The 24,562-nt window shown below is 41.2% G+C and overlaps 2 protein-coding genes across 3 annotated transcripts in view; both read left to right on the top strand.

The window, feature by feature from the left end:
* gmeb2 (glucocorticoid modulatory element binding protein 2) overlaps positions 1-4,474 on the top strand; it is a 31,663-nt gene extending 27,189 nt beyond the window's left edge. The window contains exon 10 of the mRNA XM_078419025.1: positions 1,153-4,474. Coding sequence (XP_078275151.1) covers positions 1,153-1,802 — 650 coding nt within the window. The 3' untranslated portion in view covers positions 1,803-4,474. The remainder of the gene's footprint in view (positions 1-1,152) is intronic.
* An 8,046-nt stretch (positions 4,475-12,520) lies between these two features.
* The window catches only part of helz2a (helicase with zinc finger 2a), a 68,525-nt gene continuing 56,483 nt past the window's right edge, over positions 12,521-24,562 (top strand). The window contains exons 1-2 of one of the 2 annotated variants that reach the window (XM_078419023.1): positions 12,521-12,649; positions 13,210-13,280. The gene's annotated coding sequence lies outside the window, so the exon portion shown is untranslated. Of the gene's footprint in view, positions 12,650-12,872; positions 13,005-13,209; positions 13,281-24,562 lie in introns of those variants that run through there. The other variant, XM_078419024.1, reaches the window with a different exon arrangement.

The raw sequence follows: 24,562 nt of genomic DNA, 5'->3' as shown, positions 1-24,562 counted from the left end.
TTGACAAACACATTTATATTGATAAATACAGACATAGAATCGTGTGGAAACAGCCCAACTTACCCACAACATGCCCCATCTACACTAGTCCCACCTGCCAGCATTTGGCCGAAATCCCTCTAAATCCATCCTGTCTAAATGTTTCTTAAATGTTGTAATAGTACCTTCCTCAACTACCTCCACTGGCAGCCCGTTCTATACACCCACCACCCCTTATGTAAAAAAAGTTATCCCTTGGGTTCCTATTAAATCTTTCCCTCTCACCTTAAACATATGTCCTCTGGCTTTCGATTCCCCTACTCTGAGCAAAAGACTGTGCATCAGGAGAGGGGGAGCGGGGAATAGGGGTGGGGAAGGGGGAATGGGGGTGGAGACAGGGCTGGGGGAGTGGGGGTGTGGGCAGGGGATGAACAAGTGGGGATGGGGTAGGGGGGATGGGGTAGGGGGGATGGAGTGGGTCTGGGGGGAGCAGGGGGGGATAAGGGGGATTGAGTGGGGGGGGGGTGTTGAGGGTGCTACACCAATACAGGAGAGGCTTTGAGTCCAGGTCTCACTCAGTGACGACACCCTCTCCCCTTCCCTGTTCCCCCTCTACGAGGAATGGACCCAATGAGTCCACTTGGTCTAGTTCCTATAACTGAACACAATACTCGAAATGAGGCCACCCCAATGTCTTGTATATCTGTAATATGACCTCCCAACTTCTATACTCAGGTTGACTCATTCGGTGCAATATCATTTTACCTTGTCTAACATTGCTATTCCAACTCCTCACTGTTTGAAAAGGGAAAGAAGATGAGGGATATGATGAAGATGGTTAATTCTATGAAGTCCTTTGGAAGGAACCAGTTGGGCTAAATAGCCTGTTCTGGGATGTATATTCTATGCAATTCTAATCACCTATTGTACTCTGCACTGTTTATTTATTAGTCATGTTAACGGAGGTACAGTGAACATGCTCTCCAATCAAATCAGATAATATATATGTGAATACAATCAAGCCAAACTCAATTACAATAGATAGAGCGAAGAAAAAGATACAGGGTGCAGAATATCGTTCTCAGAGGTTAAGATTAACATGCATTTATTTTTATTCAAAATGAAAAAAGCTTTAAATATCACTGAATGCACTTTGTCTTGAATTTGTTTTAGCTTTGGAACAACAATGTGATGAGCATCGTAAGCGAGCCAAGGAACTGAAGTACAAATCTCAGCACCTGAATAATGTCCTCATGACCTTGACGCCAATTGTAGCAGCGCCTCCTTCGAAACGGCCTCGCCTTACAAGGGCAACATCAGGACCAGCGACTGTGGCAGCCCACTTGGTTACATCACAATCAGGCCAGATTACACTGGCTTCTGGAGTGCCTCTATCTCAGCTTGCAAACATAGGAAAACTGGCGACGTTATCCACTATTCCAGTCTCGGGAATTGGAAAAATCCAACCACACACAGCAGCATTTACTGCCACAGCTTCACCATTGATTGGAGGGTACAGTCTTCTGGCGTCAGGTCCTGGAATACACAACGCAGTTGAAATCCATCCTGATGCGTCTAATTTGGCAGTGCTGAGTACGGCTGCTATCCAGGATGGGAACACAGTGTTGAAAGTTGTCAATCCAATCCAGCTGTTCACTACAGTTCCTGGTCTCAATGCTGCACTTCATAATGCCAACCAAATGACATCTGTTGGAAGCACATTTATGGCTGTGCCTTCAGGCACTATTGAAACCACATCAGGAGAAGGACATACCACTATACAGGTAACATCAATAAGTGAAGAACATGAACAGAAACCTTAGTTTTGGAATAATGCCTCATGGTATTAGAATATTTCTGTTTAAATGACTTGTTACTGAATGTAACTTTTGAGAACAGTACAGAATGGTTTCTGTTATGCTGTGGCTAAATCTACATCACCAAGTGGTAATAATTGGTAAAAATGAAAGCAGCAAAATCATGGAACAGATGCAAGTTTCTCTACTCCTTTTTGAAACTTTGTCTTAAGTACAGAAATAAAGACTTTTATCGGATATGCTTGGTAGAGTTGTTTATAATGCATTTTACGGAGCTTTGCACTGTATTTTGTGTGCTTTAATATCTGATAACATTCAAACTATTGTCATGTTGTTGCTTTAAAATACATTGACTATTATGGAGGTTTTTTCTTTTCAATAGGTGCTCTCACTGTTTTCTAACAATTATTTTATTGTGTTGTGCTGTTCGGATAATCACATGTTTAATCAGGAGAATTTGTAAATACCTGGCTGTTTTAATTTGTTTACAGCCTAATATTGTGCATTCATTGTGTTTAAAATAAGGCAAGTACATGACTGCAAAGGTTTATGATTTTGTCATAATAAAAACCCAACAAGGGAAATACAACAAATTGGGAAAACTATGAGCGATTTTTTTTAAGTTGTTTACATATAGTGTTTCAAATAATCATTTGGTTTCCATTTATGTGATTGCTCCAACGTTAGGTACCGATTTTATTCATGATTAAAAAAATTGGCTATTTGAATGAATAGCCTATACAAAACAAAATTAATAAGCTTTTTCTGTATAGAAATGTTTTAACTGTCATGTTAGGAATTTTACACTATACACGTTTTTGTTTTGCACAGCAGAATACTTAATAATATTAAGTGTTTGGAATATAAGTCACAAAACTGAGACAAAAGGGAAGCAAATATTGCCAGCAGCTTCCCTTGCTATGTTCAGGATCTGTGAACTTTATACAAATTTTCAATAGATTGGTCCTTCATTATAATTAATAAATACATTACTTGAGAAATATTTGCAATCTCTGAGCAGTACCGTGTCATACCGTTCAAAGTGCACAACATTATTTTCATCATTTAAGTTTATGAATTTCTGCGCCATTCTTTATACAAAAAGAGCAATGCTTTTCATCATTAATTTTTGAGGTAAAATTGTTGAGCTGAATTCTTTAGCTGAAGGAAACTGTATAAGCTCAGTGTTACAGAATGGTAAATAAAGATGTCCATATGACCATTTCTTCTCTTGCTCTTCAAGAAGTTCTCTAATTCATTCACCTACTGCAGTTAATAGAGCAGAATCTAACCTGCTTCTGACCCTACTGGGGAGGTATATGGGAACAGCTTTGCGATCACTCACATGTGGGATTTTACACTTCCTTTCTGTTGGCTTGCCCTTATCATTCTTTCACATTGCAGTAGTTGAGATTATCACCAGAGAACAGTGGAAGATTGGTGACACAGGTCCATTTGCATTTCAGCTTATTAATTAACAGGTATACTGAGAATGAGCAAAAATATGATATTCTCTTTAATTTTGAATACATCAACCAAACTCTGAAATGAAATTAGTCTGCGACTCATTCATTGATGGGTTTTATTTTATGTAATATCTTTATGAAATGTCTTGGTCGAAAAACATTGTGTGTTTTTCAGGGTTTAGATGTTTTTTTGTGAAGACAACCATGCTTTTAATTCCAGGAGTGTTCAGGGTTTTTGCAAGATCAAGCGAACCTTGAAAAAGGTCATATAACCAACGTGAAAGTAAATTGTAATATGTTACAAGCAAATTCAGTATGTTTTCAGTATGGATGTTTATCTTACCCTTTTTTTTAAAAAAAAAGATCACTTACATGAAAAGTATCTTTAACATAACTGTGTCAACTGGAACAGATTTCATTTGATTAGAATTTTTGAATAGATTTAAAAATACTGAAAAAGGGATCCTAGGTTGCATTTATGAAACACCTTATCATGTTGTACTATCTCAAAATGGAATCTCATCTCTCCATTCACTTGGAAAGGGTGGTAGATATCAAATGTCAATTGTATCTCTTCAACAATCAGTTTCTGGTAAAACATAAAAGGAAATTGCATCAGATACATCTGATTTGAGAATTTGGTACCTGAGAAACTGATTAGAAAGTGAACCAGAGTTGATTTTTATTGTTTGTAATGTTATTATACAAACTGTGAATGCTCTAGAATTGGATATCTGTGAAATCAATACATACATGATTAAAAGTGCTTTAGTTGAAACTTCTTTTAGGGTTAGGAAGGGAAACCTTAAAAGTTTTGTAATAAAGATTGTGTAATATGGAAACTTTTTTTGCAAAACCTCCATTGCTTAATGTTCTAAATTTGTGTCTGTTAGTTGAATTTCATGCGGTTGCTGTACTGTACTATTTTGTCTGGCGTAAAAGCCATTATTTCCATTTTGTATAAACTTTTACTGGCGTACATTATTGGGTAGCTCAAAGCATTGAAAAAATAAACATTTTATGCCTTGCTTTGAAAGAAATTCAGACTTTTTTGCGAGAAAGAATAAGAGTTTAGTTAGATAAATATATTTGCCAGCTTGTGAATGGCATTGTACAGCATGAGCAAGAATATATCGTTTTTAATGTTGCCTTACGATTCACTTGCTGTGACTGAATTAGCATTTCCAATTCATTGCATGAGATATTTTTTACTGTAGCCTTAAACTGAATTACACAACTGTCCAATTTTCTATAAAAATAGTAATTGGCTTTTATTTACTTGTGTTTCTTTATCTGTGTATTTATCCTTTAACCATTTTGAAATCTGGCAATACCCATAGTGATGCTGTATGGTATTATCCTGTTGGTGTTAATTGCCATGGTGTGTACTGCACGACTTCTAAAATAGTTCCATTAGTTCTCTACCCTAGGTCTGAAAGGATATCCTGAGAAAGCCTGTGTCGGCTCAGCTGCATTTCCATTGGAATGATGTTTGCTGCAAAATTGAGTAATTTGCTTGGATGCATGGGAATTAAAGTGCTGCCTTTCATAAACCACTCCTGCCTGAAAATTGCAGCGGTATGCAAGGAAAAGCAGGTAAGTAAAGAACCATGCTCTTTGATTTAAAAAAAATAGTGCTTGATCGATTCATATGACTACAGGGATTAAAATATTTTTGTGCGATTTTACTGGAATAGTTAGTCCGAGAACATCTGGCATAGATCAATAAACCATGACACAGAACAACATTTTTGGACATTTTCATAATTTCATGCAGTTTTGAAAGCCGCAAAGTCACCTGAACCTAAAAGTTTAGAACACAAAGCAGTACAACACAACACAAACCTCTCCACCCACAATGTGATGCTAATCTCCTCTGCCACCGAGTGATCCAAAAATCTCCATTTCCTGCAAGTCATATATCTATCTAAATGCCTCCTAAATGTCTCTATCTGACCGTCACCACCAGCATGTTCCAGACACCCGGTACTCTCTGTGTTTAAAAAAAAAAATTGCCCTTTAAACATTTCCCCTCTCACTGTAAACCTATTCCCTCTAGTCTTTAACATTTCCATCCTAGGGGAAAATGAAGTTCTGACTGTCTAGCCGATCTATATCTCATAATTTTATATACTTCTATTGGGTCTCCTCTCAACCTCCGATGCTCCAGGGAAATAAATCCCAGTTTGTCCAACCTATCAATTTCCTGGTACCCTCTAATCCAGGCAGCATTCTGGTAAACACCTTTTCTCGCCTCCCTGTCCTTCCTTAATGGAGCGACTTGAACTGCACAATACTCCAAATGGGGCCTAACTAGTCCGATAAAGCTGCAAAATGACTTCCTAACACTTGTACTCAAATGTGAGGTTAGGAGATGACCTGATGCATAGCTACAAAGAAACTTAACAAAAATATATGACTCCACATGTGTCAAGAGGTAGTAGCATTAACACTGAATACAAACCTTGTTACCTGGGATCACACAAAGGTACAGCTTGAAGTACGTTGACCTGACCAGATGTACAAGTTGGCTTGTATACTTTCTCTACAAAATTGGGAGGGGGGGGGGGGGGGGGGGGAATAAAAGGACGTTGAGAGGAAGACGATTTTGAATGAGATCTAAAAGTCATTGGCAGAGAATTGGCAGAAGGAATTTCAGCGGGTCAGGCAGCATGTCTGCCAGAGATGCTGCCTGACCCGCTGTTACTCCAGCGTTTTAGGTCTATGTTCGGTGTAAACCAGCATCTGCAGTTCCTTCCTACACAATAGAAGGAAGCTGTTCCATTTAGTACCAAGAGCATAGATTTAAATTTTTTGGTAAAACCAAAATAAAAGATTTCTTGATTTATTTTCTAAAGTATAGCGGGAGACTTGCTATCTACATAATTCTTGTATATCAATCTGAACACAACGATGATGTTTGGTTTTATTTAATAGTTTCCTTAAAAAGTTTATTTAAAATAGTTTCTTTGAAAGCATTTTCAAAAAATAATAGTAGTGTAAAATAAATAATAGTTTTTGAAATTTTGCAGTAGTTTAAATTCCCATTGGCAGTGCCATGAGCCAAACTGTAGTTACGCGTGAGTCTTGGGGTATTCACACACACACACACACACACACACACACACATGTACAAGCTCACAGCAGCTACTTATGGGCAGCCAAGATGGCACAGTGGTAGAGTTGCTGCCTTACAGCGAATGCAGCACAGGAGACCCGTGTTTGATCCTGACTACGGGCGCTGTTTGTACGGAGTCTCCCCGTGACCTGCGTGGGTTTTATCCAAGATCTTCTGTTTCCTCCCACACTCCAACGACATACAGGTTTGTAGGATAATTGGCTTGGTAAATGTAAAAATGATCCCTAGTGGGTGTAGGATAGTGTTGATCTGTGATAGTGGGGATCGCTGGTCGGCACGGATCTGGTGGGCCGGAGGGTCTGTTCCCACGCTGTATCTCTAAACTAAAGTAAACTACTGTCAAAAGATAAAGAGAATTCCTTCTTCCAGCAGATCTCCTAAACTACTACAGAAATGCATTGAAAAACTAAATAAATAATGACTTCTAGCAGAACAAAGGTGCTCTTATGGACAATAACACAACTCAAGTTTCTGAACAGTGTTGAAGTTTTCGAGTTGGAACATTAATTAAGTTACACAATGATAATATAACGATTTTGTACAGAAATTGAGAACATTTTAATTGGGATTTTAACATCCTCCCCAGATTAACCTTGTAAATTCCAGTTCAAGTTTTTTTCTCTCTCTCTCTGATTCTATTCACTTCCAATTTAAATCATTTTGAATTTAAAAAAAATTACAAACTTACTTACCAGTAATTTTCTGGCATTATGAATTACATGTAATTCCTGCCTGCTCATGGTACCCCTATAAATGAGCCAAACTTGCCAGCCTTGCAATTGATTTGCATCTAAATAATTGTAACAAAATCTTAGGCAGAAAAATTCCTAAAACTAATTTCACAAATAAGAAAACATAAAAAAGCATGCAACCCCTGACCTTTCCCTGAATGAATACAATTTGTGTTCTGCTAAGGTTTTGAATCTTTTGCTTTTATCCTGTTGAATACAAATTGCTTTTTTAGAAGTTAGCGTTGAGTTAAAATTTGACCTTTGCTTTAGAGTTTAAGATGGTTTGGTATTAGAACATAGAACACAGAACAGGAACAGGCCCTCTGCCAATAATGTTTGTGCTGAACATTATGCCAAGTCAAACTCTCATCTGCCTGCATATGATTAATGTATCTTCACTTCTTGCATATCCATGTTCCTTTTCAAAAGCCTTTTAATGCCACAGTCGTATCTGCCTTCACCACCAACTCTGCCAGTGCAATCCAGGCACCCACCACCCTCTGTGTAAAAAAAAAACTTGCTCAGCACATCTCCCTTAGACTTTGCCGCTCTCACTTTAAAGCAATGCTCTGCAATATTGACATTTCTATTTTGGGAAAAAGGTTCTGACTGTCTATCCTATCTCATAATTTTATATACTTCTATCAGGTCCCTCAATCTCCGCATTTCAGAGCAAACAGTCCAAGTCTGTCTAGCCTCTCCTTGTAGTCAATACCTCCTGGTCTAAGCATTCTGGTAAACCTCTGCACCCTTTCCAAAGTCTCTATATCCTTCCTGTAATGGGGCGATCAGAACTGCATGCAATACTCTGAATGCGGCCTAATCAAAGTCCTTTCAAGCTGTATCATGACTTCCTGACTCTTATATTCAATGCCTCAACCAATCAAGACAAGCCTGCCATTTGCCTTCTTTACCACACTCTCGTTGTGTTGAGGGGTGGGACCATGGGAGATGGATTGCAAAGGAAAGTGATGAAGTAATTTGGTGGCTAAAACTGTGCCTTGAAGAGGTATCTCTTAAATTTTGCCTTATACCTTCAGTACTCTCCCTATGATATAAATGCAAGGCATTGTAGTAATGCAGTACAGTTATCTGCTTCTCCCCTGCATTTCCTGCAAGGCCAGAGCTGAATGCATGTAAAGAGCTATACAATACAATATATCTTTATTGTCATTGTACCCAGGGGTACAACGAGATTGGGAATGCGCCACCCATACGATGCAATAATTTAAGTAATTTAGACAACAGCAACCCAACGAAACAAATGTGACAGTTTTAGACAGGGTAAAGTGCAAGTTGATCTATGCGTTGTGACCATCCGGCTCAGCAGGACCGGTTCATAGCAGCTATGGCCCTGGGGATGAAGCTGTTCCTGAGTCTGGAGGTGCGGGTGTAGAAGGCCTTGTATCGTCTGCCCGATGGAAGGAGTTCGAACAGACTGTTGCGGGGGTGTGAAGAGTCTTTGTGGATGCTGGTGGCTTTTCTGAGGCATCGTGTGTTGTAGATGCCCTCCAAGTCTGGTAGCTGTGTTCCGATGGCCGTCTGAGCTCTATGGACTACCCGCTGTAGAGCTTTCCTTTCTGCCTCCGTGCAGCTGAGGTACCACACAGGGATGCCATGCGTTAGGATGCTCTCTATGGTGCAGTGGTAGAAGGTCGTCAGCAGCTGTTGGGGTAGACCAGACTTTTTCAGTGTTCTTAAGTAGAACAGTCTTTGTTGTGCCTTCTTGACCAGCGCGGCAGTGTTATTGGACCATGTTAGGTCCTCCGAAATGTGAGTGCCCAGAAACTTGAAGCTGGACACTCTCTCCACACTGTCCCCGTTGATAGAGATCGGGGCATATTCCCCGTTATGTGACCTACGGAAGTTGATGATCAGCTCCTTGGTCTTGGTGGTATTTAGGGATAGGTTGTTATCCGAGCACCAGTCCGCTAGGTTCTGCACCTCCGCTCTATAGTTTGTTTCATCCCCGTTGGTGATAAGCCCGATCACCGTTGTGTCGTCTGCAAACTTGACTGGTGTTGGTGTCGAATGCAGGAACACAGTCGTGTGTTAGAGAAAGGATGCCTTGTATATTGGTTCACGGGCCTTGATCCTGGATTGGATGGCATGATGTTTACAAAATTAATTGTTGAGTCTGTTCCTTTAAATAAATGCTGGTCTATGACTTCTTAATACATGGTCAGGTTGGTGTACCATTTGGTTAAAGTGTTGCCTGAGAAACAAAATGAATATCACTTGTCTAATACAGGTGGAAAGTGCTGGTAGATTTTACTTTTATATATCTATTTGTTTGCAAGCATTCCATGTACAAGGCTAACCATATGCCTTTTTATTTATCAGTCGATCAGCCAGCAAGGATACCTGCAAAACCTGAAGTAATATTTAAATAACCCCTATGGATGTATCCTTACACGACTGGCACACAGCAGGGACTTTGAAATTTGCAACACTCAGGACTGGCTGTGTGCTAAGACATAGTCATTCATCTTCACTCTGGGATTGTACCTGGAGGGCAAAAAATACAAAACAATTCCACCTGTTGCCATTGTATTCATCTTGCCTTATTGATGACAGCAGAAATATGATTAGACTTGAGATGCTGCTGTTCCTTCTGCAGTAGGTTAAACACAATGCTACACCTTAAGAAGACTGTTCCCCAACAATCTCACTGACCTCATGCAAATGGTTTGTGTAACGCCATTGCCTCTTGTGTGATAACATAATTTTTCTTGCTAACGGTTTATGTTGAAACTTAAAAGAAAATTCTTCAGTATGTAGAACACTTCATGTAGACTTTGTAAATTTTAAAGAACTTGTGAATGAATCCAAACCTTATTCCACAATAAAAATAGCTATTGGAAACCAACCTGCAAGAGATTGGTATAAGAAAATAACTGCAGATGCTGGTACAAATCGATTTATTCACAAAATGCTGGAGTAACTCAGCAGGTCAGGCAGCATCACGGGAGAGAAGGAATTCCTTCTCTCCCGAGATTCTGCCTGACCTGCTGAGTTACTCCAGCATTTTGCAAGAGATTGGTGATCCCTTGAATATTTGAATGTTCCCCTTCCCTGCCTATGTTTACTACAGGCTACAAGAATCTGACCATGAAATGTAATAAATGACTACGCCATAATAGTGTGGTGATCTACCTTTATTTGAAATTGAGAGATTTTAGTGACCAGACTGACCTTCTCAACCTTTTTATGTTATGAGCCTAATCCTACTAGCAAGCAGATATTTTGGAAGTCAATCCACTGACAATCCAGTGAGGCATAACAGCATGATATGGGTCAACCCTTTGTCCTGCAATTTCTGTCTTGGTGTTCCATCCACTGGTAACTGATAAGATCATGTTTGGCTGTCTTTGTGGAATTTGTGGCTGAAAAATGTTTCAAGGTAAAACTCCACCGGCCATTACCAATTGTAATTGTAATTTCATCTTTGGTCTTTCTAGTATGTTCACATTACTCCATATTATCTTTCCCACCACCCACTGCCCCACCTAATCTGGTTTCTGTGCATGCAGGAATATGGCCCAAACTAATCTCCTTTTCAGTGAATGTAGGCACGGTACTAAATGAGTAGTTTGCATCTACACTCACCAAGGAGAAGGACATGGAGGACAGTGAGATCAAGTCAAGTCAAGTCTGTGGGGAAAACCAATATATTTAAGCAATTTGATATCAAGAAGGAGGTCGTCTTGAGGTCATTAAGGTGGATGAATCCGTAGGGCCTGATGGGATCTATCCCAGGTTATTGAGAGAGGCAAGAAAGGATATTACAGGGGCCTTGATGAAGAGCTTTGATGGATCATTTCTGTAGCTGATCCATATCCTGTCGAAGTCCCAGAGGACTGGAGAGTAACCAATTATGTTCTTTTGTTCAAGCAGGGCCGTAGAGATAATACAGGAAATAGTAGGCTGGTGAACCTCACATCAGTAATAGGGAAGCTACTTGAGAGGACTATTTGGATAGGATTTACTCGCATTTGGAAGAGAATGGGTTAATTAGGGATAGTCAGTGTGACTTTGACTGCGGCAGGTCATGACTTAAAAATGTAACCAAGGTTTTTGAGAAGATGAAGAAAGTAATTGATGAAAGTAGAATATTGTCTACATCGATGTTCACTGTACCTCAGTGCATGTGACAATAAACTAAATTGAACTGAACTTTTAGGCACTTGATAAAATCCCCTGTCGGTAGGATGATCAAGAAAATTAAGATATATGGGATCCACAGTGACTTGGTCATTTGGATTCATAATTGGCTTACTCATGATTGACAGAGGTTTGAGGCAGAAGAGTGTTACTCAGGCTAGAAGCTTGTGACCAGTGGAATTCCCTGCGAATCCATGCTACAGGCCATTGTTAGCTGTTTGTTGGGTGCAAACGAGATCCTGGGATGGAGAGAGAGGGGGCATGTTGGTCTGTGTGGGCAAGTTGGGCTGACGAGTCTGTTTCCAAGCTCTATAACTATGAGAAGCTTCAGTGAGCCCCTCGGCATGTAATCCTACACCTGGGACTGCGCCAGTCTGCAGCGTGACAGCTCCCTTACACTGGAAGACCAGCAAGTTGTGGGCAGACCGTGCCTTTCATCACATGAGTTATCCTTCAGTGGCAGTCGATGTTTGGCTGGGTATGCTTTTGAGGGACCATCCTCTTGAGACAGCTGCTTGGGCTGCACCTCAGGTTCCCTTAAGTACCACAGCATCCCTTTCCAGACCTGCATGGCAAAACATCAACTGGCATGAAGACCTGACAGGCATGGTCCTTCTCACCACAGCCAAGCAGGTTTTCCTTGTTTGAAAGGCTTTGACAAGTCATTCTTAACTCTAACCCCACCCCATAGCATATGCCTCAGAAGCCTCCATATGCCTCAGAAGCCTCCATATTATTGACCATCATGGTATCTCACCCGTTGACGTCCTTACTAAGAGGGTAGTTTGCACAACCCTTCCTCTAAATGTGGGACACTGGAGTGAACGTAGCAGGGACACAGAGGGTATGGCAGCGAGGAGAAGGGATGGGAAGGCTGTCAGTGATCCAGCAGGTAAAACTAAAAGCACAATATCTTGTCTATCCATTGCTTTATTTACACACAAAATGGCGTTATTGAACGCTGGTTGCAAGATCAGAAAATGTATCATTGTAAATGCAGCCAGCTAGTCCCAATCCCACCCTGCTCCATGTGGCAGTGGCAGGGCAATTGTAAAAATAATATATAATCGGGGTTTCGGTGTGACTCAAAGATCACGCCCGCTCTTGTTTTCCGTGTTTACAATGAGGTAACTTCCGAACAGTGAAACGAAACTTAACAGCCGGACAAGTTTCCTGGTGTATCGTCTGACAGTAGGGTGGTTCGCTGTAAGGCACCGCTGTCGCTGAAGGGGACGGTCCATTTAAATGTGATAGACCCGCCAGCAGAAAAATGTGTTATTTTATGATGATGAGGAGGAGAATCAGCCTTTGTCTGATCCTTGCAGAAGTTTAAAGGGACAGCGGAGATAAGAGGTAAGAACAACATCACTTTGGTTTCCAAAACAGGAAGACGTTTTGGTTTTAGGTTTAAATGCCACGCATGAGGGGAATTCGTACGTGTTGGGGTTTTTTTCAAAGTATGTTTACAAATTAAAACAGTGGATGACAATGGAGTTGCAATTGATAATACACTCAATTATTCAGCTATTGCACTGTGTTTGTGCGTGTGTGTGTGTTCAAGAGTTGGTGGGTGACATATATTTCTCTTCTGCACATTTAAATGGACAGCTCCTTCAGTGACAGCTATGCCTTGCAGCGAACCACTGACCGACAAGACGGCAGTGGACTTGTCCGACTTTTAACTTTCGTTTCTATTCGGAGGCGATCGGTAATTCCATGAAATCCAATTGTTTTTTGCTTCTGTTGTGAAATCTGAACCGCATCGTCCAAAAGAGATTCCCTTTTCGTCAGTTATTGCAATCCGCGCCCAATACCTATCAAACCTTCTTGGAAACATGCACTGTCGTTTAGATTTCATGATGTTGATTCAGAAAAGGAAAATTCATATAGATGGTCCTTTATATATTTTTTAGGATGAACAACTGGTGACATCGGGCGAAGATTCCCATCACCACAATCTACGATACTCGGGAGACCCTTGCCAGTGAGTAAAAATGCAATCGTTCTGATTTGATCATTGTTACACGGGAGGAAACCCAATATTTGGATTATCTTGTGGTTGTTTGTACACGTCAACTTATGCCGCTCGTTCTTTCAATGTAGCATTAGCCCCTCAGTGCCCAAGCTACATCTTTGCTTTGGAGTACCCGTCAGAATGTTCATTATAGTCTTTAGTCAGAGGGTGGTGAATCTGTGGAATTCTTTGCCACAGAAGGCTGGGGAGGAAAGTCAGTGGATATATTCAAAGCAGAGATAGATAGATTCTTGATTAGTACGTGTGTCAGAGGTTATGGGGAGAAGGCATGAGAATGGGGTTAGGAGGGAGAGATAGATCAGCCATGATTGAATGGCGGAGTAGATTTGGTGGGCCGAATAGCCTAATTCTACTCCGATCACTTGTGATCTTATGGTCTATATTTTAGTTTAATTTATTGCTGCATATACTGAGGTTCAGTGAAAACCTTTCTTTTTGTTGCGTGCTGTCCAGTCAGTGGAAAGACTATACATGATTACAATCCAGTAAAGTGCTGGAGTGCTTCAGCAGGTCAGGCAGCATCCCTGGAGGAAAAGGATGGGTGGTGTTTCAGGTCGCCATCTTGTAGAAGGATCTGGACCTTTTTGGGTGACGTTTCGTTATGCTAGTCCATCAGCAGTTGTATCATCAATGAAGATAAGTGAGCCAGCACCTTCTGCAGCCAGCCGTGTGTTGCCCAGGTCATAACACCCCCACCACCATGTTTCATAGATGAGGTGGTATGCTTTGGATCTTGGGCAGTTCCTTCTCTCCTCCATGTTTTGCTCTTGCCATCACTCTGATATAAGTTAATCTTCGTCTTATCTGTCCATCAGACCTTTTTTCCAGAACTGTGGTTGCTCTTTTAAGTACTTCTTGGCAAACTGTAACCTGGCCATCCTATTTTTGTGAAGAACCAGTGGTTTGCATCTTGCAGTGTAGTCTCTGTATTTCTGTTCATGAAGTCTGTTTGGGGGGTTTTCTTTATTATAGAGAGAATTCTTCTGTCATCAGCCGTGGAGGTCTTCCTTGTCCTGCCAGTCCCTTTGTGATTGGTAAGCTCACCAGTGCTCTCTTTCTTCTTAATGATGTTCCAAACAGTTGATTTTGGTAAGCCTAAGGTTTGGCTGATGTCTCCAACAGTTTTATTCTTGTTTCTCAGTCTCATAATGGCTTATTTGACTTTCATTGGCACAACTTTGGTCGTCATGTTGATAAATAGCAATAAAAGTTTCCAAAGGTGATGGAAAGACTGGAGGAAAGACTAGATGCTGAGACCTCTATTATACCTGCATTAAGGAGGCAATTAAACACACCTGAGCAATTACAAAGTCCTGTGAAGCCATGTGTCCCAAACATTATAGTGCCCTGAAATAGGTGGACTATGTATAAACACAGCTGTAATTTCTACATCGTGAAACCAAAATGTATAAAAATGGTCTTTATTAAAATCTGACAATGTGCACTTTAACCACATGTGATTTTTTCTATTACAAATCTCAAATTGTGGAGTACAAAGGCAAATAAATAAATGATGGGTCTTTGTCCCGAACATTATGGAGGGCACTGTAGGTTAAGAAATCTCCAACGGACATGTTGTCTATACTATAGGCAATTGTGTTCAGTTCTGGGCACCATGTTATAGGAAAGATGTTGTCAAGCTGGAAAGGATACAGAGAAGATTTATGAGGATGTTGCCAGGACTAAAGGGCCTGAGCTATAGGGAGAAGTTGTGTAGGTTGGAACTCTATTCCCTGGAGCACAGGAGGATGAGGGGGTGATCATATAGAGGTGTATAACATCATGACATGATGCACAGAGTCTCTTGCCCAGAGTAGGTGAATCGAGGACAAAGGTTGAAGATGAAGGGGAAAAGATTTAATAGGAATCTGAGGGGTATTTTTTTTACACAAAGGGTGGTGGGTGTATGGAACAAGCTCCAGAGGAGGTAGTTGAGGCTGGGGCTATCCCAACATTTCAGAAACAGTTAGACAGGTACATGGATCGGACAGCTTTGGAGGGGTATGGACCAAACGCAGGCAAGTGGGACTCGTATAGCTGGGACATGTTGGCCGGCGTGGGCATGCTGGGCCGAAGGGCCTGTTTCCACATTGTAGCACTCTGTGACTATGTTCAGATACCTGACTAATTTCTGAATTATTCACAGCTGCACCGGGACCGTTTAAAACAATCTATGTTAGTATTCCACTGATAATTTCTGTATAAAAATTATGTTGTACCTCTGAAGGCCATGCTGACATTATTAAGATAGCTGGTCAGCATAAACAGGTTGTGTGGCAATGTGTGAAAGGTGAACAGGCCTTCTTACAGACCATGAAGACCATGAACTCTGAACAGGTCTAATGCACTTGCCAATTTAATTGATTCCCCAGTTTACTTTGTATAGTTTCAGTTTCATTTTTTTTTTTTTTGAAAAGCGTATGTACAGATAGAAATAAAAGACAAATTTGTTACAAAGTTCTTACATAGCTTCAATTTTTAAATTTTTAAAGAGAGAAAATAAAAAATAAAGAAGAAAGAAAAAAAAACGAAACTATTGGGAAGAGAGAATAATAAAAATTAAAAATAAAGGTATAACTATAAAAATTAAAGGGGGTAGATCCGGGAGACAATAACCACAGTTGTACATCCAACCCTAAACTCAAGTTTCAACTTTTAATTTTAAATTTTAATTTTTGTCCTGTGTCAAACCCATTTACTTTTCTAAAAATTCAATAAATGGAGACCATATTTAAAAAAATAAATCAGGTTTGTCAATTAAGGCAAATCTTATTTTTTCCAAATGCAGTTTCAGTTTCATTTCATCGATGTTCTCCTTCTCTAGTTCCCATTTCTTCCCTGTGAAAGCTTACTCCTGCACCTATTGTCTATTGAACTGAATACTATGATTAATTTAATGGATACCACTACATTTTTAGGCCATTAAGTATAACTGGTTGATGAATAATATATCTAATGTGGTCTGTTCTGTTATTAGGTTAAAGACGTGCCGTAGCTGAAAACAAAGTCTAGATTCTCTAAAAATGTCCTATCAGACATTTGTTGACCTTAATCTATAAGGAAGTTATTATTCACTTATAATTCCCAGAAGTTAAAACTGGTCTGGTTTGTTTACGTGCTTGTCTAATTTCCACATTTATGTTTTCTACTGTCCATTCTGTTTCTAAATTCTACCCGCAACATCCTTCACTGCTTGCTTAGTTCACTCATGTGTCTTCTCGCATCGATTCAGTGATTCTAGCCCTAGTTCGCCTCAGGCTACTGCGCTTCTTCTAACATTTACTCCGCTCTCAGACAAAAGCGAAGCACTGGAGGAACTCACTGGGTTAGGCAGCATCTGTGGGGGGAAGGACTTGTTGATGTTCGGGTTGAAACCCTGCACCTGCAGCCTCTTTTAACCTGTAATTCAATCAACTTCTTCCTTGTACTCTCTTCTATACAAGAGGAATGCATTTGGAATGGAATGGAATACTTTATTGTCACATGTGACAAGGCTCAGTGAAATTATTTGCTTGCACACCCAAGGTATGCAAATAGTCACCACACAAACGGTGCTGACAGAGTTACAAAGTACCACCGCTGGCTCGTCCTTTGTTCTCCCCCCCCCCCCCCCCCGGTTGTTCCCCCAAACCAGGTCCTCTATTCTTCATTGTTCTTTCCCCCTCCCTCACGGCTGTCCCCCCACGCCCACTGACTTGTCATCCTCCACTAATGTTTTATTCACACATTTTATACTTCTCCTTTCTGGTTAAAACACTTTATATCTGTTAGTTTTCCTTTTACTGTAGTGCCTAGAGTGCATCGAAGCTTACTTTCTTGCTAACTTTTCCTTCAGACTGCTTCAAAACATTATGATCACCCTATTTATTCATTTCATTGGGACCCAATCTTGTCCTGCCTGCATCTGGTCCAAAACGCCGCAGTGAGACTCCTGACGGGTATCCGTAAAAGGGACCACATCACCCCGATTCTGGCCTCTCTCCACTGGCTCCCTGTATGGTACAGAATCAAATTCAAGCTCCTCCTATTCACGTATAAAGCCCTAAATGGACATTCCCCCCCCTACATCAAAAATCTTCTAACCCCCCTCTCTAACTCCAGGTCCCTCAGGTTGGCCGACTTGGGGCTACTCACTATCCCGCGGTCTAGGCTTAAGCTCAGAGGTGACCGCGCTTTTGGGGTTGCAGCTCCTAGACTGTGGAACAGCATCCCTCTCCCCATCAGAACTGCCCCCTCCATCGACTCCTTTAAGTCCAGGCTCGAAACCTATTTCTACTCCCTAGCGTTTGAGGCTCATTGAGGAGGTGCTATGAACTGTTTGCGTGCTACTGTATGTTTCATTTTTTTCCTTAGTACCTAATCAGATGTACAGCACTTTGGTCAACGTGGGTTGTTTTTAAATGTGCTATACAAATAAAATTGACTTGACTTGACTTGACAATCTTGGTGGAGTCAGTGGACATGTGGTGTCTATAGCCGTGAAATGGAACCCCCCTCCCTTCCCAATACAACTCCCTCAGTTGCTTGTCAAAATCCTACTTATTACCTTTTATAAGGTGGTTTGCATGTAACCTGGGTGATAATAAACAATCACATTACACACCCAATCTTTTATTATGCTTCTTGCTCCATTCCCCTTTCCAATTTCCTTTAAGGCAGTCAAAGATATCTCCCACCTCAACACCAGACTAGTAACTGAAGCACTAGATCATGCTTTCAAAAGATTCTAGATGTTCCCCTTGCAACTAAAATTGTTTGTACAAAAAACAAACTAAAACTAAGAGTTTCTAGGAGTTCTAAACAGCTCTTAAATACCATTATTGTATCTATCTCCACTACCGCCCCCTAGCAGTGCATTCTGGACACCCTCTGTGTAAAAGACTTGCTCCACACCTCCCCTTTAAACTTTGCCCTTCTCACCTTAAAACTATGCCCTCTAGTGTGGACTCGGGGGACCAAAGGGCCTGTTTCTACCCTGTTTCTCTAAAGTAAAGGAATCACAAGCTGTATCATTTCTCCACCCACAAAGTGACCTGTGTTCTGTTTCGGTCCACGTTAGCACATGACTTGGGAGTAATCCGAAGATTAAAATTAAAAGATTAAAATTAAAATACGTTTGATATTAAAACACTGGATAAAATGTTAAATGCGTTTTAGTTTCAGTTTACAAGACCATAACCGAAACTAATCATGTGGTTGTGCATCATCCTGCACTAAGTTCCAACTCTGACTAAATCCTTTGCACTTTGTTTAATAACACAGTCACTATTTGCACATTTGTTGAATAACACCAGTAACCACAGTCATTGTTTGCGTGTGCACCTTTTTTGAGACGTGTCCAGGTTTCAGATAATGACTCACCTCTTCATTATAAATGTTTCTCCTTTAAATAATACTCACAGCTGATTAACTGATAATGAGTTTGAGCTAAGGTGTTTCCTTTTAGGTTTCAGAAGTTGTAAACAAGGTGTTCAGTCTAAGATTGATTTATCCAGTATATAATCAGTGAATTTCCACTCTCACCCAATTCTCAGTCATCTACGATTGACAGATTCTTGATTACTAAGGGTGTCAGGGGATATGGGGAGAAGGCAGGAACACTGACGATGGGTGCTGCCTGTACGGAGTTTGTATGTTCTCCCAGTGACCTGCGTGGGTTTTCTCCGGGATCTTCGGTTTCCTCCCACATTCCAAAGACGTAGAGGTTTGTAGGTTAATTGGGTTGGTATAAGTATAAATTGTCCTTAGTGTGTGTCGGATAATATTAGTGTGTGGGGATCGATGGTCACTGCTGGCTCTAAACTAAACTAAAAGGAATGGGGTTGAAAGATAGATCAGCCGTGATTGAATGGCGGAGTAGACCCGATGGGCCAAATGGCCTAATTCTGCTCCTATAACTCATGGACATACCTTTTAAGTTCACATGGGTACGATAGCATCCTGATTATGTTATTTAACTAAGAACCGAGAGGATTTGGTTGATGATGCAGAGAATCCCGGCATAGAAGTTCGACATTTAACTTCTGTAAGTTCATCTGAAATAAAATACAACTTGTGGCAATTGCTCAGTCACCAGATTGCACATTAAACATAAAATAGGCTGAACTAATGTTTTAAGGAAGAAAGCGAGGTGTTTATGAGTTGTTTATGACAGGAATGTGATTGACTCTATAATGTTCCCTGAAATGGCATTGCAAATCATTCGGGTCAAATGCAGTTAGGAGTGGACAATAAATGCTGGTCTTGCTAGCAATGCCTACCTCCCATGAAATAATAAAATAATGATATATGCAAATTTCTAATAACATTTGGGAAACTCTGTGACACAGCTTGTCGAGCTGCTGCTTCACAGCAACAGAAAATGTATCCCTTAGATTTTTTGAAATGTATGGAATTTACAAACTTAGAATTTATGGAATCATCTGTTCCTGTTCTTAGCCGATATTACAGCCCATGACCGTAATGGCGTGGTTAGGTTTCTCATACTTCCCAAGATCTCCAAATGGAGTTATAGAGTCTTACAGCTTGGAAACAGGCCCTTCAGCTGAATTTGCCCACATCTGGCCGACATCTATACTGGTCCCACCTGCCTGCATTTGGCCCATATCCCTCTAAACCTGTCCTTTCCGTCTACCTGTCTAAATTTTTCTTAAACGTTGTAATAGTATCTGCCTCAACTACCCTTACTCAATGCCCTCCCCTCACTAAACTCCTACTCGATGCTCTGTTGAAGACCCACATGGCTAAAGTGCTCACTCACATTCCACGAAGGTTTACAAACTGCATCCTTCCTACTGAGGCGATCTGAAATTTATTACCAAATGCAAGAGTACGCACCTAAAAGTCTCATTTAATTGCTGTAAATCTGCAACATTTAAGCATTGCATTTTATGACGATATATACAAACTGCTGGAGTACCTCAACAGGTCATGGCAGCCTCACCGGAGAAAAGGTATAGGTGACGTTTTGGGTCGAGACCCTTCTTCAGTTGGAGTGCATTACATGGACAGTTTGGAATCAGAGTGGCAAAGATAATAGTGATTTTTTACAAAATGTTTTTGTTGAAGCGTGAAATCAGTCTTCATAAGATCATTATCATAAGTGATAGTAGAAATAGGCCATTTGGCCCATCAAGGCTACTCCACCATTCAATCAAGGCTGATCTATCTCTCCCTCCTTACCCCTGCCTTCTCCCCATAACCCCGGACACCCATACTAATCAAGAATCTATCTATCTCACTGAAGATTGATGATGAGCTTAGTTGTGAACCATTGATGTGACTTGTTATGAAAGCATTTAGGGTATGGAGCAATGGGGAATTTCACATGACACACTTATTTGATGAAATTGATCTGAGTCAGACAATGATAATGATTATACTCTTTGTCTTAAAACCATTTCAAAACTGTGGTCTGTAAATTCCATCTCCCTTCTCTTTTCCTGCAATCACTTTTGCCGCTCAGTTTATTCTCCTCTCTTTTCTCCCATCTCTTCCAATCTCCTTCATATCTGACGATGTCTCCCTATATATGTCCATTTCCCTTAGCCTTTACTCCACTTCCTTGCTGCCTTTAGAAACCACTTTACCTTTTTTGAATCTCATGGTTAGAGATACCAGATGGAAACAGGCTCTTCAGCCCATCGAGTGTACGCTGATGATAGATTAACCATTCACACTAGTCCCATGATATCCCACTCTCTCATCCACGCTACACACTAGGGGCAATTTACAGAGGGCCAATTAACTTACAAACCCGCAAGTCTTTGGGTGGTCAGAGGAAATCGGAGAACCCACAGGAAGCCCATGTGGTCACATGGAAAACGTGCAAACTCCACACAGACAGCACCTTTGGTCAGGATCGAACCAGGATCTCTGGTGCTCTGAGGCAACAGCTCTACCAACTGCGCCACCTGGCTGGAATAATTATATTTTTTCCCTTCTCATCTGCCTTTCTAAAATTTGCTTCTAACTACGAATGGAGTGAGACTGGAGAATCAGGATTGTGGGTGCTTGGGTGGGAGATAAACCTTGAATAGTTTCAGTCAAGATGGTGAATCAGCAGCAGCATCCATAATGAGTTGGAGGCAGATGTAATGGAGACATATAATGGAACAGGATACTCCTGACCAAGGATGCAGGCCGCCATTTTCCAATGGTGGTTTGGGGTGGGGAAACATCACCATACTGCATTTTGAATGGAGGGCAGGCTTGGTCTGGCACATTGTATCGGAACTATGATGGTGGGGCAAAGGTCTGGAGTTCTGCATGTGGAGAGGATGTTTCCACTAGTGAGAGAGTCTAGGACTAGAGGTCATAACCTCAGAATTAAAGGACGTTCTTTTAGGAAAGAGATGAGGAGGAATTTCTTTAGTGAGAGAGTGGTGAATCTGTGGAATTCTCTGCCACCGAAGGCTGTGGAGGCCAAGTCATGTGGATATTTTTACGGCAGAGATAGATGGATTTTTGATTAGTGCGGGTGTCAGAGGTTATGGGGAGAAGACTGGAGAATGGGATTAGACAGGGTGAGACAGATCAGCCATGATTGAATGGCGGAGTAGACTTGATGGGCCGAATGACATAATTCCACTATCACTTATGACCTTATGCATTGGAGATCTTACAAAGGGAGGGGAAGGTTCTAACATTGGGGATGGAATCAACTGCTTTCTGCTTTGGGACGGAATGGGGAGGCAGTAAACCTAGGGATTGGGAGGGACCTTTTGGACTAATCGCGGATTGGTGGGAGAATTATTGAGACGCACTGACAGGAAAAGCCCAGTCAAAGTGATATAAAATGACGAATGGGATACTAGCAAGCTTGGCCATCAGGTACCATTTGCCATCCTGGATTCCTGAGGGAGGAGAGATGGAGTGCAGCTGGGCTTTCCATTATCTTTCAATTCTTTGTATATTTCATCATTCCGTGAAACAAATGTAATTTGGTTTCAAAATTGGGGAGAAAAATAGTCATGTTGGAATGCAAACAATGCTACGCAATTAAATTGCAATTTAAGGTAATATTTTCTCATTCACACGTAGAACATAACAGAGTGGCGCAGAGGCAGAGTTGCTGTCTTACAGCGTCAGAGATCAGGGATCGATCCTGTCTACGGGTACTGACTATATGGAGTTTGTACGTTCTCCCTGTGGCTGCGTGTCTTTTCTCCAGGTGCTCCGGTTTCCTCCCACATACCAAAGACGTGGAGGTTTGTAGGTTAATTGGCTTCTGCAAATGGTCCCTAGTATGTGGGATAGAACTAGTGTATGGCGTGATCGGTGGTCAGCGCGGTCTCGGGGGCCGCAGTTCCCGTTTCCACGCTGTATCTCTAAAACTAAAACTAAAACTAAACAAAAAAAACTCTTATTTTGGAATAAACAGAATTTATTCTCATGAATACATCTTATTTGTTTTCACTTAATCCCGCAACAATCCCACGAAACCATCCCTGAATCTTGGTGCTGCCTGGCTCGTTTTCTTTCAGTGCAGTGGATTCTTAAATGCACACGAGACTGTATAAATAAATAAATAGATAAATGAATACATAAACAGATACATAAATAGATATATAGATTGATAAATAACTTGATAAATAATAACTTGATCAATAACTTGATCAATAAATTTATAAATAAAATGAACGTCAGATGTTTGAAATCTGAAATAAAAAGAGAACTTTCTGGAAACCTTGGATGTGTGCAATGTGTGGAAAGAGAAACAGAGTTCAGCTTTCCAGACAAGGAAGCGAGGAAGAGAATGTGAGTTACATGTAAGATGCAATATGGGTGGGGCAGGGATGGCCAGGACAAAGGAAATGTCTTAGAGTCATGGAGTGATACAGTGTGGAAACATGAGCCCAACTTGCCCACACCGGCCAACATGTCCCAGCTACACTAGTCCCACCTGCCCACACCGGCCAACATGTCCCAGCTACACTAGTCCCACCTGCCCACACCGGCCAACATGTCCCAGCTACACTAGTCCCACCTGCCCACACCGGCCAACATGTCCCAGCTACACTAGTCCCACCTGCCCACACCGGCCAACATGTCCCAGCTACACTAGTCCCACCTGCCCACACCGGCCAACATGTCCCAGCTACACTAGTCCCACCTGCCCACACCGGCCAACATGTCCCAGCTACACTAGTCCCACCTGCCCACACCGGCCAACATGTCCCAGCTACACTAGTCCCACCTGCCCACACCGGCCAACATGTCCCAGCTACACTAGTCCCACCTGCCCGCACCGGCCAACATGTCCCAGCTACACTAGTCCCACCTGCCCACACCGGCCAACATGTCCCAGCTACACTAGTCCCACCTGCCCACACCGGCCAACATGTCCCAGCTACACTAGTCCCACCTGCCCGCGCTTGGTCCATATCCCTCCAAACCTGTCCATGTACCTATCCAACTGTTTTGTTAAACGTTAGGATAGTCTCAGCCTTATCAATATCCTCTGGCAGCTTGTTCCATACACCCACCACCCTTTGTGTGAAAAAGTTACCCCTCAGATTCCTATTAAATCTTTTGCCCTTCACCTTGAACCTATGTCCTCTGGTCCTCGATTCCCCTACTCTGGGCACGAGACTCAGTGCATCTAAATGTCACTGGCATTTAGGGTGAAGCCACGATTGCTGTCGTAAGGTCGTAAGTGATAGGACCAGAAATAGGTCATTCGGCCCATAAGGTGTACTCCGCCATTCAATCATGGCCGACCTATCTCTTCCTCTTAACCCCACTCTTCTGCCTTCTCCCCATAACCCCTGACACCTGCACTAATTAAGAAACTGTGATTAAGCTGTTGATGAATCTAATGGGTTGTCAGGTTAAGATTGTGTCATGTGGGAATGCATCATACCACTGCATAGCTAGGCATTAACAAAGTCAAAATGCCAGAATTAATTGTTTCATTGTGTTGCAGTTACATACTTAACAACAGACAAGTTGATAATCATGTTTTGCCCGTATCACTTCTCCAATCACTATCACCTAACGTGAAGCTTCCTTTAGATTAAAAATATATTATAATACTATAATATATGCCTCTTTGATTAAGAATTTAATTAATTCTTCATATTCCCTCCAGATACCAAGTGATCATTAAAAATTGCAAAGAATGTTATTTTCAAGAGCAAAATGTTTTCTCGGAGATAATAATCGGAATAAACTACACAAGGAAAAAAAACATTATTGACATTGAATAATGCCATTGAATTTAATTTGAA

Source organism: Rhinoraja longicauda, chromosome 22, assembly GCF_053455715.1.
Source record: "Rhinoraja longicauda isolate Sanriku21f chromosome 22, sRhiLon1.1, whole genome shotgun sequence".
NCBI classification, from domain to species: domain Eukaryota; kingdom Metazoa; phylum Chordata; class Chondrichthyes; order Rajiformes; family Arhynchobatidae; genus Rhinoraja; species Rhinoraja longicauda.
Note: the sequence above shows the minus strand (reverse complement) of the source record. Positions and strands in the feature narration are given on the sequence as shown.